This window comes from Larimichthys crocea, chromosome II (assembly GCF_000972845.2).
Source record: "Larimichthys crocea isolate SSNF chromosome II, L_crocea_2.0, whole genome shotgun sequence".
Taxonomy (NCBI): Eukaryota; Metazoa; Chordata; class Actinopteri; family Sciaenidae; genus Larimichthys; species Larimichthys crocea.
In genome coordinates this window covers 13,293,125-13,310,781 of record NC_040012.1, presented here as the reverse complement: position 1 = coordinate 13,310,781, position 17,657 = coordinate 13,293,125, and the positions used below count along the sequence as shown (strand labels likewise).

General features: G+C 42.4%; 1 protein-coding gene across 9 annotated transcripts in view; it reads left to right on the top strand.

Annotated features, from left to right (window-relative positions):
- Positions 1-17,657, top strand: part of kmt2cb (lysine (K)-specific methyltransferase 2Cb) — a 62,793-nt gene that overhangs the window by 18,346 nt on the left and 26,790 nt on the right. For 6 of the 9 annotated variants that reach the window (XM_027290125.1, XM_027290137.1, XM_027290142.1 and 3 more), the window contains exons 7-26: positions 146-255; positions 863-1,025; positions 1,192-1,363; positions 2,723-2,837; positions 4,969-5,144; positions 5,309-5,682; positions 9,148-9,228; positions 9,466-10,193; positions 11,654-11,776; positions 13,196-13,312; positions 13,700-13,804; positions 14,867-14,971; positions 15,073-15,254; positions 15,587-15,751; positions 15,848-15,954; positions 16,093-16,164; positions 16,271-16,483; positions 16,855-16,974; positions 17,251-17,376; positions 17,482-17,612. In XM_027290125.1, the coding sequence (XP_027145926.1) occupies positions 146-255; positions 863-1,025; positions 1,192-1,363; positions 2,723-2,837; positions 4,969-5,144; positions 5,309-5,682; positions 9,148-9,228; positions 9,466-10,193; positions 11,654-11,776; positions 13,196-13,312; positions 13,700-13,804; positions 14,867-14,971; positions 15,073-15,254; positions 15,587-15,751; positions 15,848-15,954; positions 16,093-16,164; positions 16,271-16,483; positions 16,855-16,974; positions 17,251-17,376; positions 17,482-17,612 (3,485 nt within the window). The remainder of the gene's footprint in view (positions 1-145; positions 256-862; positions 1,026-1,191; positions 1,364-2,722; positions 2,838-4,968; positions 5,145-5,308; positions 5,683-9,147; positions 9,229-9,465; positions 10,194-11,653; positions 11,777-13,195; positions 13,313-13,699; positions 13,805-14,866; positions 14,972-15,072; positions 15,255-15,586; positions 15,752-15,847; positions 15,955-16,092; positions 16,165-16,270; positions 16,484-16,854; positions 16,975-17,250; positions 17,377-17,481; positions 17,613-17,657) is intronic. The other 3 variants (XM_027290132.1, XM_027290119.1, XM_027290146.1) reach the window with 3 other exon arrangements.

Below are 17,657 nucleotides of genomic sequence, written 5' to 3'. Positions count from 1 at the left end.
ATTGTTAGCACATTTAATGGAGAGTATTCAAGAATGCACCATCTGTAAACATTCAATATGTTGATGCAGAGTCTGCTCTAGATGGTGTATTTCATTTAATTAACTAGTTGTTATTGTTGCATTCTTTTATGTCTTCAAATTTTAGGGCAATACTGGGCACATCAGAGTTGTGCCTTGTGGTCCGAAGGTGTTTGTGAGGGCGAGGGACAATCTCTGCTTAATGTGGACAGAGCCATTGACTCAGGGAGCACAAAGGTGAGTCAGCGGAGAACATCCGTGGAGTAATAGGTGTTAACACCATCCTAATGTGTTGGGGCAGCAGGGAAGGGACTGCTTCATTGAGGCACGGCAAAGCTGATGGATCAGACTGGCTGGTAAAGGTCGGCCCGGCAGTGTGGATCTCTCAGCTGTGAAATGGGAAAAGGTCACGCCACTCAACGGGGCTGAGCTCTCATGGCAGCTTAGCTCCCAGTGTTAGTAGTGGCACAGCTCACAGCTCTCCGATTGCGTTTGCAGCCCATCGGTGGTGTAGCCCATCAGCAAGTCTTCCACTTCATCTCCAAAATGGCTATTAGTGCATGCACGTAGAACTGAGAGAAATGGGGTATGGGTGAGGTTCTGTAATGAATGCGATCATCTGGTAGCTAAAACAGAGGTATAAAATTACCATTTTCCCAAAAAGATAATAAAGTCCGTCTTTACCCGTCTTTATCAGCTCAGTCACTCATATAAATGTGTTATGCACATATTTTAGAGTTTGTTGTTTTCTTGGCTGTTCGTGGAATATATTAATTTTGATTTTTGTGGCAGATAAAGACATTTTTCGGCATGTTTAATGATCTCTCGCTCTCTGTTTCTGCAGCACTGTGCATACTGTAAGCGCCTTGGAGCATCCATTAAGTGCTGTGCTGAAGGATGTGCTCAATTCTACCATTACCCTTGTGCGGGGGCAGCTGGGACTTTTCAGGATATCAGGAGTCTCTCACTCCTCTGCCCAGAACACACTGAATTGGCCATTCACAAATGTAAGTTGAGCAGAATTAGATAAATAGTATGTTTATAAAAAAACAAAAAAATCATTTACATAAGTGAAGTCTTGACTTTGCATCAGCTGTTCTGTCTAATAGCCGATTATCTCTTTTATTTCCTTGACTTAAGCCCTTTTCTTTCTTTCATTTTTCCTGCCCATAGTTGTAGATGATGTAAATTGCGCGCTATGCGATAGCCCAGGGGACCTACTGGACCAGCTCTTCTGCACCAGTTGTGGTCAGCATTACCATGGGATATGCCTGGACATGGCCGTGACCCCTCTAAGGAGGGCAGGTTGGCAGTGCCCTGAGTGCAAAATCTGCCTGACATGCAAGTGAGTCACCTTCCTACCCACCTAAATAACGTATCTCGGACTGAATGTTTTTGTCCTCTCTATCTGTGCTTTTACTTTTCTTGTTAGTATTTTTCTTTTTCGCTACCAGGCATGGTGCTTACTGCTGGTTTGTTTACCTCTGTGGTTTTGCAAGGAGCTAACTGGATGTTGTACCCTGAAGCTCAGTCTTGTAACTTCTGACCTTATTTAAACAGCACAGGAGCTCTGTTAGCAACCAGGCCTGTTTGCCTTAGGTGAACAATGTCCATTGAGCTTTCACTGCTGTATTTACATAGAAACCCCAGCACCACCAGTTATTTCTACATAGCATGGTGTTTTTCAAGATGAGTAGGGCTTCATTATATGACGATGATATGATATTGTCCCAAACTGTGATGAATGGGATGGCAGCTAAGACTGGCTTCACATTTTCCCATTCCCTAGAATTGTTTAGGTTTAGGACACAAACACCCGTGTGTAGCTTTTATTGTGAAAGTTATAGAAAATCTTACCTGTGTTTTCAAGATGTAAAATTAATTCAAATGCATCCAGTGATTCACAGGTAATGGCCATTTGTGTGTTAACCTTCAAGCTTTCATTTTGTTTCCCAACCCTATTCATTGCCAACCCTACAATTACAGAAGTAGCACCCCCACACTGTGACGCACAGCTGCACCCCTCAAGTTACTTTATGCTCTATAAGTTATGCATCTGGTGTATGCGTTTATCAACAATAGGTAGTCAGTCAGTGAGGCACAGTACAATGCTCAGGCTGTCTTCTAGCTGGTCTGGCAAGCTGGAAGGTGTTTATTGTGGATGACTGTATTTTTCTGTTGTTTAGAAGTACAATATTAAGTTAGCAAGAGGTACACTAAAACATAAACAAGAAATTCTTCCACCATTTTCTAAAATATAAGAACAGGGAGCACATATTGGTTATAGCAGCAAAAGGCTGCATCTCTCTTCTGATTCATTTGTTCAATAACATGATAACAAATAGGATTGCTGTAAAATTGACATCCAGAATTGTAGAAACAGAAAAATCAGTTCAAACAAAAGATGAAAAAATCTCAAAGAAAACCCCTGATGTGCTTTTGTCTTGGTTTGAAAATTGAAAGGGAAACAAGTGCACAACAGAGAACTAAAGCGTTCTGTTAAAAAAAAAAAAAAAAAAAAGAAAAAATCTGTTCAGGAAACCTCTTTAAGATGACTGTTCAAACAAGAGAAACACAGCGACTGTGATCATCCATGTGACGGCTGTAAATAAAACCCTCTGTAGCTTTTGTAGTTTATGTGCAGTATGTCAAAGTTCTACGCTCCCCCATTTCACACAACCGTCTCGCTCTCTGTCCTTTGTAGGAACCCAGGAGAGGACACTAAAATGCTGGTGTGTGACATGTGTGACAAAGGCTACCATACCTTCTGTCTGCAACCTGCTATAGACTCTCTTCCCACCAACGGATGGAGATGTAAGGTAGGAAAGCCTTTATATGATGCCGGATTGTTTATTCAAGGCAATATGAAATAAAGATTGGTGTGTTTAAAATGCTATATTTTTTTGTGCCGCCCTGTTTCCACCAGGTGTGATTTTGCAGCAAATGGCAACACAAAATTGGCATTGTGTCTGGATGTTAATATTCAATGGAAACATATTCAAGATATGAAAACCTGTGAGAATATGATTGTGGTTTGTATTTGTGCATCCTGTGGTTGAGAAGTGAGTCACACCAGCTGATCTTTCAAAGGCCTCAGTTCAGCGTCAGCACCATAAGATAACGCTGTGTGTGTGTACATGCATCTGCATATTAAGTAGACACATCTCTTGGTTCAGCTCCACCCTTCACCACCAGCACCAGTAAATGGTGTGCCTGTCACTCAGGCAGCTGGTTAACACACCACGCAGTTTTCTGCGGTCGAAAAGGAGGCCGTGGCAAGAGAGAGCCAGCAGGTGATGAAAGGTCACACTTGGCTTCTTTCTCTATGTGACTCAGCACAGGAGGAACACAACCCACACACATCCCTTGTCACTTGCTTCTCCCCGGTGCCTGCCACCAACCCCTGTTCCCACTGCCTGCCCACATGGGAGTTTTGTTCTGAGTGCGAACATCTTGCTGAAGGAGAAGTCAATGAAAAATAAGTCATGGTTCCAGTTTCAGTGCTCCGTCATGTTCTTCTAAATGTTGTTTATCATGTACGAGAGTATGATAGAGAGTGGCAGGGTGTGCTTGAAAAACAAGCTTACTTCAGCTGAGTGGCTGGCTAGTCTACTGAACTCGGTGAAGTCAATAAATTGCAGAGAGAAAGTGAGTGCTGGTTGGCTTTTCATGAACAGGTTTTATGACCATGACTAGGAGGAAAATAAAGACTATTAAACAGCAATCATTATGTTCAATCCCCTTTAGCTTTTTCATAAAATTCTGTAATTTTATCACAGGCTTACTGAAGACTAAAATATCATAATGGTATCCATTGACTTTTTTCCCCTTGCCTTCGTGATACAATTGCATAGAGTACATTTAGCCTAAAGTAGCCCTGCATTAAAAATGTATAAAACTATTTAATTATGTTTGAAAGCTGAATAAGTTAACAAAATGTGGGTTAAGCAAACACAGCTTAATTAACTTTTATTTTTTCTTCATTAATCTTTTATCATGTTTTATGATGTTTTGTGCATGGAAAATAATCGCACATGAAAGTTTTTAAGCAAAATTTGGGCAGCGTCTGAGTCTCAGCCTCTTAGCCTTCACTCCGAGCATGAAGACAGTCGTCCTTAACAGTGTTTTGAATGGACAGAATTGTTGTGAATTTTTTAACACAAAGCAGCTCCGCTTGCTGGCGCACACTGTCGATGTGGATATTTCGTCAAATATGCTCGATGCCATTTACTTTGTGGTTCTGTTGTTCACGACTGTGTGCTCAACAAAGCCGGTTATTTGAAAAACAGTGGGACATTTCTATATTCTGTGTACGCAAACTGACCACAAATAGCAAATGAAATGGTCTTTACACAACTGAATCTGATCGATTTTAAAAATAACCCAAATAAATGTTTAAGACGAAGCAGGAAAACGCAAAAGTTCATAGATATGCTCCATGTTTGGATTAGTAGCCTGTTTTGATTTCAAGTGTCAGTTTTTTGTAACACTACTTGGCAGTATGTGGCAGCCTGTCATGCACAGTAGCCAGAACCTGATTAATTTGATGCTGACATTTTATCCATTTTAATCTTAAAAATAGTTAGGTCTTAATAATATTCAACAATGAAATGTTTGTACTGTTGTCTTTAAACTTGATGGCATTTATTTAAAACTATTTTGTCTAAATGATTCTTCTGACTGCAAAACTGTCCTTGTGAATCCATTTCATCAAGGTCTAAAAACATTGATATTTTTTTAGTTATATTCCCATCTCCACCTCATAAATGTTTTTTTGAAAAGAATCATGGTCAGGCACATTCGCTGTGGGTCTGGGCAGCTTTCACGCTTGTTTCCCATTCCATGACTTAAGTGCCAAATGTGTATAGCAGAAACGCTGTATTCATACTACATTGGATCTGAATGGTTTCCAGTGTCGTGTTTGTAAAGAAGCCCTCCTTTGCTCCTCAGAACTGCAGAGTATGCATCCAGTGTGGGACACGAACCAGCAGGCAATGGCACCACACCAGTCTGCTGTGTGAGAACTGCGTCCAAAACCAGGACCCTGCTCTATGCTGTCCCATGTGTGCCTGCATCCTGGACCCTGAGCATCAGAAAGACTTACTCCTCTGCCACACTTGTAAGAGGTAAGGAACATGAGTTTTTTTTTAATTCCTGTGGCAAATGTATGTTCCCTGGTAACACTATAAAAAAACACTAGGAAAACCACAGTAATAAATAAGTCACATTTCAGGATTTCACAGAAATCCCTGTCGGACAGTCCTTTAAAATGCCTGTGCACTCTTTTCAGATGGCTACACCTGGAGTGCGAGCGTCAGAACTCAGGCCAAGCAGAAATCCACCCCAGAGAGGACTATGTTTGTTCCAACTGCAGGTCTCCTGCTGCAGAGCAGGCGCTACAGGCAGAGGATATGGACACCGGCCCAGAGCTCAGCCCTCAGTCAGCCTCCATGCACACAGACTCTGAGACTGGCCTACAGCTGGCTAAAAAGCACACGGACCTAGAACCTGGCACTCAGCTGCCTCCTGAAATGCACAATGACCCCAAACCGGAATTACTCGCTGTTCCATTGCACTCAGATCCAGAGCCTGTTCAGGCTACCGTCCAGGAGGAGAGGCTGGCCACGTCAGCCCAGAAGCCTGGTGGGTCTTTGTTCCAAAAAGGTTAGATTATTCACAGGAAGATAACCGCTCTGATCTCTTTCCTTATCTCATCTTGAAGTCTTTATTTTCCTCTATGCCCAAGCATCCCTCCTGAGAAACTAACTGTTTTATCAGCATATTAATCATATTTTGTTATTGCAAGGTAGAGCCAAGGAATGTAACTTTTTTTTTTGATCATAAAAAATCATACAGAAAAGTACCGGGTTATATGATTGAAAATGAAAGAGAAGCTTTGTAGTTCAGGGTTCATTTATTTAGCCTCTAGCTATGCACAAGCGGTTGAAAGTTTTGGCCATGTAACACGAAATTTGGTGCATAGTGTCAGTGCTGATGAAGTTCTGAAAGTCACAGTTGTTGCTAATGAAAGGATTGTTTGGACCAGAGAGAAGCACTCTCTCTTTCATATAGAGGATGTTTCTGAGGACTCTCCAATAACCAGATGGTGTCCTACTAGCGACAGATTAAAGGGACTCTGTTGTCTTTGTAACTCTGTGTTTTGGAAAACTAACAGTACTTTGTCTCCTTCTTGTCTCATGCGGAGGTAGTACGTGCTGCCTGTCTATATAAATGACAAATTGAGACTTGAGAGCACTTATTTATTTTAATTTATCTTAAGTGCATATCCGAGGAACTGCACAGAGCGACTTGAGGCAGAGAGTTGGCTGCGCATACTTGACTTGAAGTTTCTTAACTTCAGACTAGACCAGACTTGTTAATGCTACTTAACGGAGAGTGATTTTGTTAAGGCGCTGTGACCATGTCTGTAATACGTGTGCATATATCATACACACTGTAAATTATTGGATTCAGGGACTTCGTTGAGCAGAACAGAAGAGCTGTTGCTTAATTGCGGTTCCCTTTTAATACCCTAAGAGAATGACAACGTACAGTATCACTAATCTACAGTGACATTTCTTTATCTAGCCATATTATTTTCAAGTCCGAAACCAATATGGAAACATGGGGCGTAACTCGAACTCCATGTCAAAGAGCAGGGATGCAGCCATTAACTGATTTCACCATTAACCATGGTTTAAAACGTCATGGTTTTGTAATTGGAAAGGCTCAGCCAGCTACACAGAGTGTTTCTGTCATTTACGGTCAATGAAGTGGTGGCGAGTTATGAGTTGGGCATTCAGTGTGACGTAAACCAATGGCAGCAAAGCGGTAAAAAGGAGCACTGCACAGTTTTAAAAAACACTCACGGCATGTAATCCTTTCAAGGGCTTAACGTCTGCATAAAAGATGTTTTCAATTCTTTGTTCATTTTCTCTAAAACTGCATGAAGATTTCTATACTTCCTGAAGGTTGTGCGTTACATTTATGGAGTTGGGATTTTTTTATACCATCAAAATCTATAATCGTAGCATAAGTACTCCTATATAAACCTCACCCTTCACAACAGGTGATGATCTGGTCATGATGCTTCTGTGATGGTCTGTGGTACGAGCTGTACCAACACTGATGCCGATTTCTGCTTGTGTGAAGCTCAAGGCTGCATCTCCGCTTTGAGTCCACGTGAGTTCTGCCTGCAGTGGCGTGGAGTATGAAGGAAATTAACGGTGAGCTGGGGATGCCAGTGGTAGCCATGCTGCCCACTCTGTCTAGACAGCAGACTCCACTGGCAGGAGAGACTGGATAGGAGTAAGCATGATGGTGATGATATGAGATCCCCCGTCTGCAAACCTGCCTCGGAGCTACGCTGGCTCATTCACGACTGCTCGCGCAGCTTGCTTGCTTCGCTCGCCGTACACATGTGCTCTCATTTTACAAGCTTTTTCCTGTGGTCATGAACAGCTTCATCCTTGGATTTCACTGGCAAGGCGATGCGTTTCCCACTGTGGTTTTAAAGATGAGTGTACATGAGATCTGTGTATATATTTAAGAGGAGCTCGAGGAGGTTTATGTCAACCACCAAAAAAATGATTGACTTGAGCTTTACCTGCTTATTTCTTATCCCCTTTTACGCGTGTCATATTGTTGTAGACAAACAGTTAAATTGTTAATTTATCTTTTGCAGCATATTTGGTAATCCTGTACTAAATGAGAGGAGGAAAATTATTTTAATAACGTGCTGAAATTTACTTAGATATTTCCAGATTCTTCATTGTTGGCATTGTTATGTGAGATCACGACTATGCTGCTATTGCCAAACGCCTGCACATGTAATGTAATTAAAGTCATTAACAGGATTCTCCACCACTCTGGAGTTTAACAGCAGGCTTACCGTGACTCAACTGACAGATGCTGTTCAATCCATTCTCTTGACTGCAAGTTAGACCTGGCTTTAGGCCTGTGCTGCATTAATCAAAGCCGTGTATTTATCTCAACCATCACCTTATTCACTGTAGGAGATATAGGAAGCAGGGTGTTAATATGAATGAGAATGTGTGTTCAGCTTGGTCAATAGTTGAGGGCTGGAGATGGTTGGAGGCCCATCTCCTAATTGACTTTCTGGCATCAGCACCGGATGAGCACCTGCAAGCTGCACAGTCATGAGCCCAGAGCACACAGACCCTGGGATGTTGGTTGTCATGGTTACCCCTTTCCCTGGCAGAGATGCTTAGCAGGTGCATGTGTGTGTCAGGATCAGTGTGACATGGGAACTTGTGGATTGAAATGGTGGGCGTCTCGTTAAGACTAGGCTATCTGTACGGTCAGAGGCTGTCTGGCAGAATATTGGCTCGATGTGTGGATGCCTGATAGCCAGGAATGACTAGTTCTATTCATACCAGACTAGCCAAATGTATTGATGTCTTTAATACAAAACCAAGTGGAGAGAGAGAGGGGATAGGAGACACTACAAAACCAAGTGGAGAGAGGAGGCTGGATGCACTAGATTAATGCTAAAATGTAGCCACGATAAAGGCTTGTCTCATTGTCTTTTTATGCATTGTGTTGTGACTGCTTGTTACTCAAAAGATCCTTTTTCACCGAGGCTAATGCCACAGTCCATTAAATCCTAGCAGTGAAATTAATGTCACATCCATATGTATAATGTATAACCTTTTTTTTACACTTATGCTAATATTGAACCTTATAAAAAAATGCCTTTTCCATTTATTGGCGCAAGGCACAATTTTCTTTTTTTTCCTTTTTGTGTTAAATTACAGGTTATAAAGGATTATCGCCCACGTTCACCCTTTTTTATTTTTTTAGAGAAAAAACGCTCAGTGGTTTTATGAAAGGGAAAAAGGTTTCTACGTCTTAGGGATTCACATCATAGCATGGTCTTGTTTGTTTTACTTTTTAAATTTTGGATAAAACTGATACAGGCAGAAATCTCTCTTTTCTCTCAGTGAGTTTGCCTGCCGGGCATCCAAGCATTTCCCTATGGTCCACTTTGTTTTATTCCCTTATCACTTCATCCTAATGTGTTTCCAGTCTCTCCAGGCTCTATTAATGAACAGATATCCTTTTTTTGGTAAATAATCTTTTTGATAATTATTTCTTTTTCTCTTTCAGAAGTCTCAGTGGAAGCAGACGTTGTCGAACAACAGGTTACTGACCCTTCTGTCAACAAAACTCTAACAGAATTCAAACCAGGTTTGTTCACACAGCATATTTACGACTGAATCAGCATTGTGGAACCTCGTATTGATTTGCATTAATGCAACACAACAACAAACAGTGATTGCTTTTGTAAAGTCTGATGGTGTGAGGTTCATTACCTCAAACCATTAACATAACATTATGCTGCTTTTTTTTTCATCTGTTAATGATGTACATGATGTAAAGAGATTCATATATGTTCTTCTGACCACTGCATATTTTCTCCTACAGAAACAAAACCAGCAGCAAGAGCCCAGCTTACATCTACAGAGAGTTCCCTGTCTTCAGTGACTCCCAACCAGGGGTCTGAGTCTTTTCCAGCCCAGCTCTCTATGGAGTCACTACAGACACAGGATACCACATTAAAAATCAAACCAGCAAAGACAGAGGCCTGCCCTGAGGAGGGCATGGCCAACCCCAGCACAAAGGATTTTAAGGCCATCATCTCAACCACCAAAGAACCAAGTACTGCATCAGTACCTTTCTCGGACCAACCAATGGAGATCTCACTACCCCAGCCTTCGAGTATGGATGTAGTCGGGGCTTCTTTCCTGGAAACTGCTCCAAAAGAACTTCTCAAGGAGAGAAATGAGGGTATTTTTCACAGGACCCTGGCAGAGACTGTTAAGCCCTCAGCCTCCAGTACATCAGAGGAGATGTACACTACACCGGAGAGCAACCCTAATCTGTCGCTTTCCAGCCTGTCTTCAGAGGAGAAACCACTGAAGACATCTGTGGAAAGGTTGGCTGAAATGGTTTCCTCTCCTTCCCACTCTTCCCCTCTGGGCCGAGGGACATCTCCCAGAGAACCACCCCAGACTCAGATCCTACCTTCACTGTCTGACCACAGCAGTGTAATACCCACCACCACACTTATACCACTTACCCCTAAGATTGGAATGGGAAAGCCAGCCATCACCAAGAGGAAGTTTTCTCCTGGGAGGCCACGAGTGAAACAGGTAGGAACCTGGATTATCATGTCACAGAAGACCGCTGATTCACTTTGTGTCACTGTCTGGCTCGTTCTGCCTTATTCACTGTCCCAGCCCAAATAATAAACCCATCAGTAAAGACCAATAATCGGTGCTCATACCTTGTGTATTCCTAAATGATGTATGTGTTCTCTGGGCCCTGCTCCGTGAAGGTGGATCAGGATTTTTTTTTTGGTGGTTGAAGGAGCTTATATGGTTCAGATATCTTTTTTTCAGTTATGTTTTTATTTATTTTATTTTATTTCTTTCAGTCGAGTTACACCTTGCAGCACACTAAGCATAGCAGGAGGACAGTATGGCTAATGACGCTTTCTCTCAGCTTCCCTGTGCCCTCTTCGCGTATTTGTCACCACAAGACCAGTCAGTCACACTGTTCATGCAGATCTGAGATGAAGTATTAATTATTTTTTTTAGTAGGAATTGTGTTTTTTTTGTTTTTTTTGTTTTGTTTTTGAAACAGTTCTCACCATAATCCACCTCAGTGGCATTGTCATCAGTCACTCTCTTCTTCTCATGTCCACATTACACACGCCACCTTGTTGTCACAATAAGTTACAAATTACAGTGACCATTATCATGTCCCAGTTATCTCCATATTATCACTATCACCTGCAGTTGGTTACTAATGCCTGAAGAAACTTTTAATCTCCTAATATTAGTATCCAAGTGTCGTTAAATGTAGTAGAATGTAGAGTCTGTCAAACGAATAATAATGGGAATTGAATTACACCCATGGCTATAATATATTATGAATGATGCTGGTGAGGAAAGACTAATTTAGTTTGCAAAATGTTTTTTTTCCCCCACATTATCTCATCTCTTAAATAAACATTATATGGCTCGAACTAATTTGTTCCACGAGGCCAGGGGAAATTTTATTCCAGAAATTTAAAATGTTGCTCCTCTTTAGTCCAGCATGCTTTTGTCTTTTGTCTGATGCGCTCGTGCTGCCGCGCTGACGCATTTCCTCTTGTTTTGTCAACATGCCAAACGTACATGGTTGTCATGGCAAGACGCTGCGCGGCTTCTTTGCTGCTGTATGGTGCCATGATGCCCTGGCAAATTATGCTGCGTTAAAATGCAACTAACACAGTTGTGCTTTTCCAATTTTGCCTTTTTATAAAACCGTCTATTAGAAACATGCCTCTTAGACTCCTGCATGAAAAACCTTGAGGATTGGCTTTAACATAGAACATAACCTCATAACTGTATTTTTGCACATCTGATGCTTTCTAATACTGTAGCTCTGCATACATGGATGTGTATTGAGTAGTTCCCAGATGGCTACATTAGAAGCTCACCACATCTCTCTAACATCTTTCTTTGTATGTTTTGTTTCTTCGCTGGCTTTGTTTTTAAGTTGCTGCATTTTGTCGCCCTCCTCCCTCCCTCTCTCTCACTCTCTCACCCGCCCTCCCTTACCTTAGGGTGCATGGAGCCCCCATAGCAGTGTGAGCTCCCCCTTGTCCTGGTCACCAGACCAGCCAGAGGGGTGGGACGTCCCAAAGACCAGGCAGTTCTCTGGCAACCCCGGCTGGAGCATCAGAGTGGTAAATACTGTGGCTCACCAGAGACAGCAGGGCAGCAGCTGCCCTCTGTCAGCCCTCTGTTTACCCTAGTGACGTGCACTCCCCGAGTGTTCCTGAATGTCACTGTGTGATGTATATCATAGACTGCACTGACAGTAACTAATTACCACCACCTTACAGTGCGATGAAGAGATTTATACACCAATGGGTAAACTAATGACTTGAAACTGAAAGATATGGCTATACTGACAGTGCTGGCTTTGCTCTGGCTCTGGAAGTGAGAGACCAAGAGTATGGTGTAATTAGACATTCCACAGTCTGCACAAATATTTTGGTAATAATTGAAAAGTGTTCTGTTTCCTCTTTGTCAGCCATACTCTGCTATGTTCTTTTCTTTTCTGTCAAACCTGTTCAAGTACTTTTTTTACCCCCCCTTTTTTTTCTTCTTTTGATTTTGACTGTCTGTGGCAGTTAGTTGCCATGGTGACAACCATTACTCTTAGCAAAGCTTGGCGAGGGTTAATTTGTACACTTTGGCAGGGGCCCAGTACAGGTTAAAAAACACCATCTTTACGGTGCATCTGTCAGGAGGCACAGTGGATGGGGGGGTGGGGGAGGAGGGGCCCTGGTTTGGGATCAGTGTCAGATGTGGGGTAAATGGGAAGGGATTTTGGGGCAGGTGCTGGAAGCTTCATTTACGCTTAAGTTTGACAGTCATGATTAGGCAGAGGCCTCCTGTCTGAACGCTGCCAAGGGCACAGTGGAACTCGTATTGCTAGAACAACAGCTCAGACGCCCGTACTTATCTCTCTCACTCGCTGGCAGTCTGGCAGAAACTGCAGTGTGCGTCTCAAATAACAGGATTTTCCACTAACTATTGAGATGGCCAGATTTCTGATGCCTCTCTTTTTTTTATTTTTTTATTTTTTTATTAAATGAACTTAAAATTAACATTTGGAACATCATGCAAACACAAATTCCAGTTGTTAACACTTCTTTTCAAAGCCATAGCAATGCCAATATAAATACTCGAATGCATTAGGTGAATCACTTGTCATGCAGCCTATACTTGCGAGAGCAGCTTGTATCCATGCAAACAGCACTGCAGAATGACGTTAGCTTTCTAGAACTGCATAACCAGTGCTCTTCCTGTTGTGCAATCTGTACAGTCACGAATATATACAGACCTAAAAGTGGAAGAGGTGAGAGGTTCGTTGTAAATCTTTGTCTGTCCACTAAGCAAACTATGACTTGAACGATTCAGCTTGTACAAGAGAGAAAGTAACTTTTACAAACAAGTGGAGCTCCCCATTTCAGTCTGTAAGATGGGGAGTGGCCCTGTTTCCACCTACAGTGTGTCTATACACCCACCCTTTAGGTGACAGGCTCCACTGTTTCTGATTGATTGATTTTATTTATTATTGTGTCTCGCTTCTACAGGGTCGAGGCTCAGGCTTCCCTGGGAGGAGGAGGCCCAGAGGGGCTGGTCTGTCAGGTAGAGCTGGACGTGGAAGAGCCAGAGGCAAGAATGGAGTGAGCCCCAGTATCAACCCTGGGGTATGTGCTGTCAGCTGGATGACATCTCGACATATTTGCCAAATATTGAACTATATGCAAAGCAGTGTTTGTTTTCCCTCCAGCTGAAGACACAGCTGATATATTGTCAGCAGCATTAATGTTAATGACAGTATGAACTGTTAGATAGTTGTGCGGGCTGCACATTTCTTGCACATTTCTTGAGGGCCAGTTCCTAAATATCTCCAAATAATGACTCAGCTGTTGGGAATATTATATAATAGCTAATAGTAACTATGCCTATGTAATATGTGGATCCTAACTAGTTATATTAGTTCTTATGACCATAGGGAGCATCTTTTCATGGTGAAAGATGATAATACTAACATTATATGTTTTGTTTGTGTGTTTCTTTTCTCTGACCTCCAGCTCACCACAATAGAAACACCATATCAAGTCAAAGAGGAGGAGGAGAATGCCATGCACAACACAGTGGTCATATTTTCCAGCAATGACAGTTTCACACTAAAACAGGTGTTTGTTTATTTAATTCTTGCTGATGTGTTTAATTTTAGGTCCTCATCCGTGAATTCTTCCATTCACTTAGATGGTCTGAAATGAAATCTGTGCGTAAAGACCTCTCCCACTGGAGATCATTAATTCTTGTGGAGATAACTGCCAGCTGCCTGCAGGAAATGCAGTCGGTTATATAACACAGGATTATATTGAAATTTTATTGTTTCTTACTTTGTGCCTTCAAAGTAATGGTCCTGTGCTGAATTTAATTCTGTACACAACGGTTGACTGATAGCCACTGTCAAATATTCATCAAGGTTTTAGAGACAGCAGTAACAATGAAGCTGGCAGTGTGGGATGGTACCCCTGTATTGTTGGAGAATAACTGTTCAATTAAAGTGACTAAACAATTTAACAATACAGCCGAGGAGCTGCTTATCACAGCGCTGAACCCTGAATGGCATTAAGTGAAACCGGTCATATCGAACATGATTTTCACAAGTTTAAATTCTGTAGTGCGAAAGGAACAACAATGGAATAATGAGCTGTAGCCCGCAATACCAACCAGATGTTGCATACATGTGCAGAACAGGAAAATGGCTGCCAACCACACGAAAAGGACTTTTCTCCCCCGAGTCAGGTGGACAGTAGAAAAAAAGGACAAGCTTCTGGAATCAGCATTCTGAAATCATTTAGTATAAACTCAGTGTGTGTGTGCGCTAAATAGTCTTGTGTGTGTGTGTGTGTGTGTGTGTGTGTGTGTGTGTGTGTGTGTGTGTGTGTGTGTGTGTGTGTGTGATTAAAAAAAAAACAGTTAAATCTGACGTTATGTCTGTGGTCTCCCACGTTTAAGATTTGAGGTTAAGATTTGAAAGTCCTTTCGTGCGCACTATGCACAACTGAAACTGACACCAACTGACTAGTTTCTTTGTTTTGTTTTTCAACATGGAAAAACAAATGATATTATCTCGGAAAATCAGATTCGGAGGGGGGTTTCTGACTTTAGCTTTAGAATTATATTGTCTGAACTTAATTGCCTCAAGGAAGTGGGGTAACTCATGGTGTCTTATTTCCTTTTAGGACATGTGTGTGGTGTGTGGGAGTTTTGGCCTCGGTGCTGAGGGCCGTCTTTTGGCCTGTGCTCAGTGCGGCCAGTGCTACCATCCATTCTGTGTTGGCATAAAGGTACATTTTACTATTGATTTTGTGCATCTTGAATACAGAGCAGAAATACCGTCCTATCATACACAGGCTGACATATGAATGTCTCATCTGGACTTCCACAGATCACCAAGGTGGTGCTAAGTAAAGGCTGGCGTTGCCTGGAGTGTACAGTGTGCGAGGCCTGTGGCCAGGCTACAGATCCTGGCCGCTTGCTGCTGTGTGATGACTGTGACATCAGCTATCACACCTACTGCCTGGACCCTCCGCTGCAGAACGTGCCCAAGGACAGTTGGAAATGTAAATGGTGAGTATCTTGATCTCACCCAACTTTGCTTCCAGTTGGGCAATTATTTAAATTTGGATTTAGGTTTAGGTTTTAATGCATGAAACTAAATTGTACTTATTAAGAACTGTTGCTTTGTTGTTATAATAAAAACGTAAGCTGTGCACCAAAATCAAATTGACAATCTGGAGTCAGTGTCTTAGTGTACAAACTGAATTTAAGGTTTAATAAATATTTTAATATTTGCAGCATGTGGACAGTGAAGTGGGTAGCCAGGCAGTACAGTTAATCTGCGCTATGCTCCTTTGAAATAACCTGGGTATAATGACCTCTGTCTTCCATGTGTCCTGCAGGTGTGTGTCCTGTACCCAGTGTGGCGCCACCACCCCAGGCCTAAGGTGTGAGTGGCAGAATAATTACACCCAGTGTGCCCCCTGTGCCAGCCTTGCAACATGTCCCATCTGCCTGGTGGACTACAACGAAGGCACCACAATTCTGCAATGCCGCCAATGTGACAGGTGTGCAGCAATATTACAAAACCTAACCTAAGGTCAGGGGGAGCTGGTCTGTAAACTATATTTTAACATCTAAACTTTTTCTTCTTCTATCCATAGGTGGTTCCATGCGTCTTGTCAGGGTCTCCATTCAGAGGAAGATGTAGAAAAAGCTGCGGAGAGTAGCTTTGATTGCACAATGTGCCGAACTTTCAAGACCACTAAAGGTTAGAGCTCAGCCATTCACTCTGAATGTGTATTTGTGTGTGTCTGCTATAGAGTGAATAGACTTAACTGTGACATGTGACCGTTCTGTTTCTGCTGTTTTGTGTTTAATGGCTTTTGTGTGTCTTGTTCTGCTGCAGTTGTGACCAAGGCCAGAGATGCCATTGAGCCAGTACTTATGACACAGATTGTCACAAAGGCTAAAGAAATGGGTAGGTTCACAGTATAAATGACAGATTTCTTTCTGTGAGATTGTGATTTGCCTTAAGTTTATAGAGGTATATGCTCATAGTCATGGTTGTTTTTTGGTCTCTTCAGATCTGTCAAGGACCTACACACAGGATGGAGTTTGCTTGACAGAGTCCGGCCTTTGCCAGCTCCAGAGCTTGTCTGCTACAGCGTCACGCCGCAGGAAACCCAAACCCAAGTTGAAGCTGAAGATCATTAATCAGAACAGTGTGGCAGTGCTGCAGGCTCCTGTAGACCCCCTCTCAGAGCACTCTCGTGATGAAGACATGGAGGACAACAGAGGTACTTGTTTTCCCGCACAAGTTACTTCTTTCTTAGACTGTTTATTAGAGGCTTCAGCATGCTTATGCTAAAATGAAGATAAAAATTCTTTCTCTTAAGTTGGAGTTAGAAAGAGTGTTTTTTTTTTTTTTTTTAAAAGAGAAAATGCATAAAATGTCATAACTTGCCATTAAGAATGTGTTTGAAAATCAAAAAATCTCCCTATAATTGAAGGTCCTCAGTAATGGAAAGGGTTTCAATCAGGCTAATGTCCTTCCGCTGAGTGGAGTTCAGATAGAATTGACCCCGGTGCTGTGTTGAGGGGCCTGGTCGGGGGTTTGCTCTGCTGCAGGCCTGTCACTCAACATCAACGCTCTCTCTCCCTCTTACAGAGGCGGAGCTCCTAGATTGTGAGGCAAAGTCTGACTCGAGCCTGGAGCGCGAGCCAGCAGAAGACGACTCCAAGGGGGCCGATGGTGGCAAGAAGAGGAAGAGGAAACCGTACAGGCCGGGTAGGGCACCTGATTGAAGGAGACAGCTCCTCTGAAGCGTAAAATGGTGCAGTACATGCCCGATGCTGTAGCAATGCACTGCCATCTCAGGACCTCTGATGTACAAAGGGCTCTATCTAGTGTTTCTGAGCTTTTATTCTGAACACACAGGACTGTAGAACCACACACTCAAACTCAGTACATCTCAAAACACATCCCCTCCCTGGTTGTATTGTATTTTTTTATAAGCACATGTATTGACCTATTCCTAACAAATAAATACCTACTCCTTTCAAGGCATCGGTGGGTTCATGGTTCGCCAGAGGAACCGCCCCGGTCAAGGTCCAGGCAAAGCCAAACGAGCCCTCTGCAGAAAGGATTCCTCTGGCTCTGTGACAGAGATGCCTATTGGAAAAGATGAGGGTCTGTACATTAATAAAACACACACACACATCTATTTTACATTAGAATGTCCTCTGATCAGTCAGTTTATGATTTTATTTGAATACATTTTTTTCTTTGTCGTAGGATGGACTGAGACTCTGCCTAATACCCCTGTGGATGAGGCACCCCCTGGACCAGAGGTTCCAGAAAAAATAAAGAAACGCTACCGAAAGAAGAAAACAAAACTGGAAGAAGCTTTTCCCACCTACCTGCAGGTCTGCCATCTTTTGATAGCACACTCCTACTGTTTTATATATATA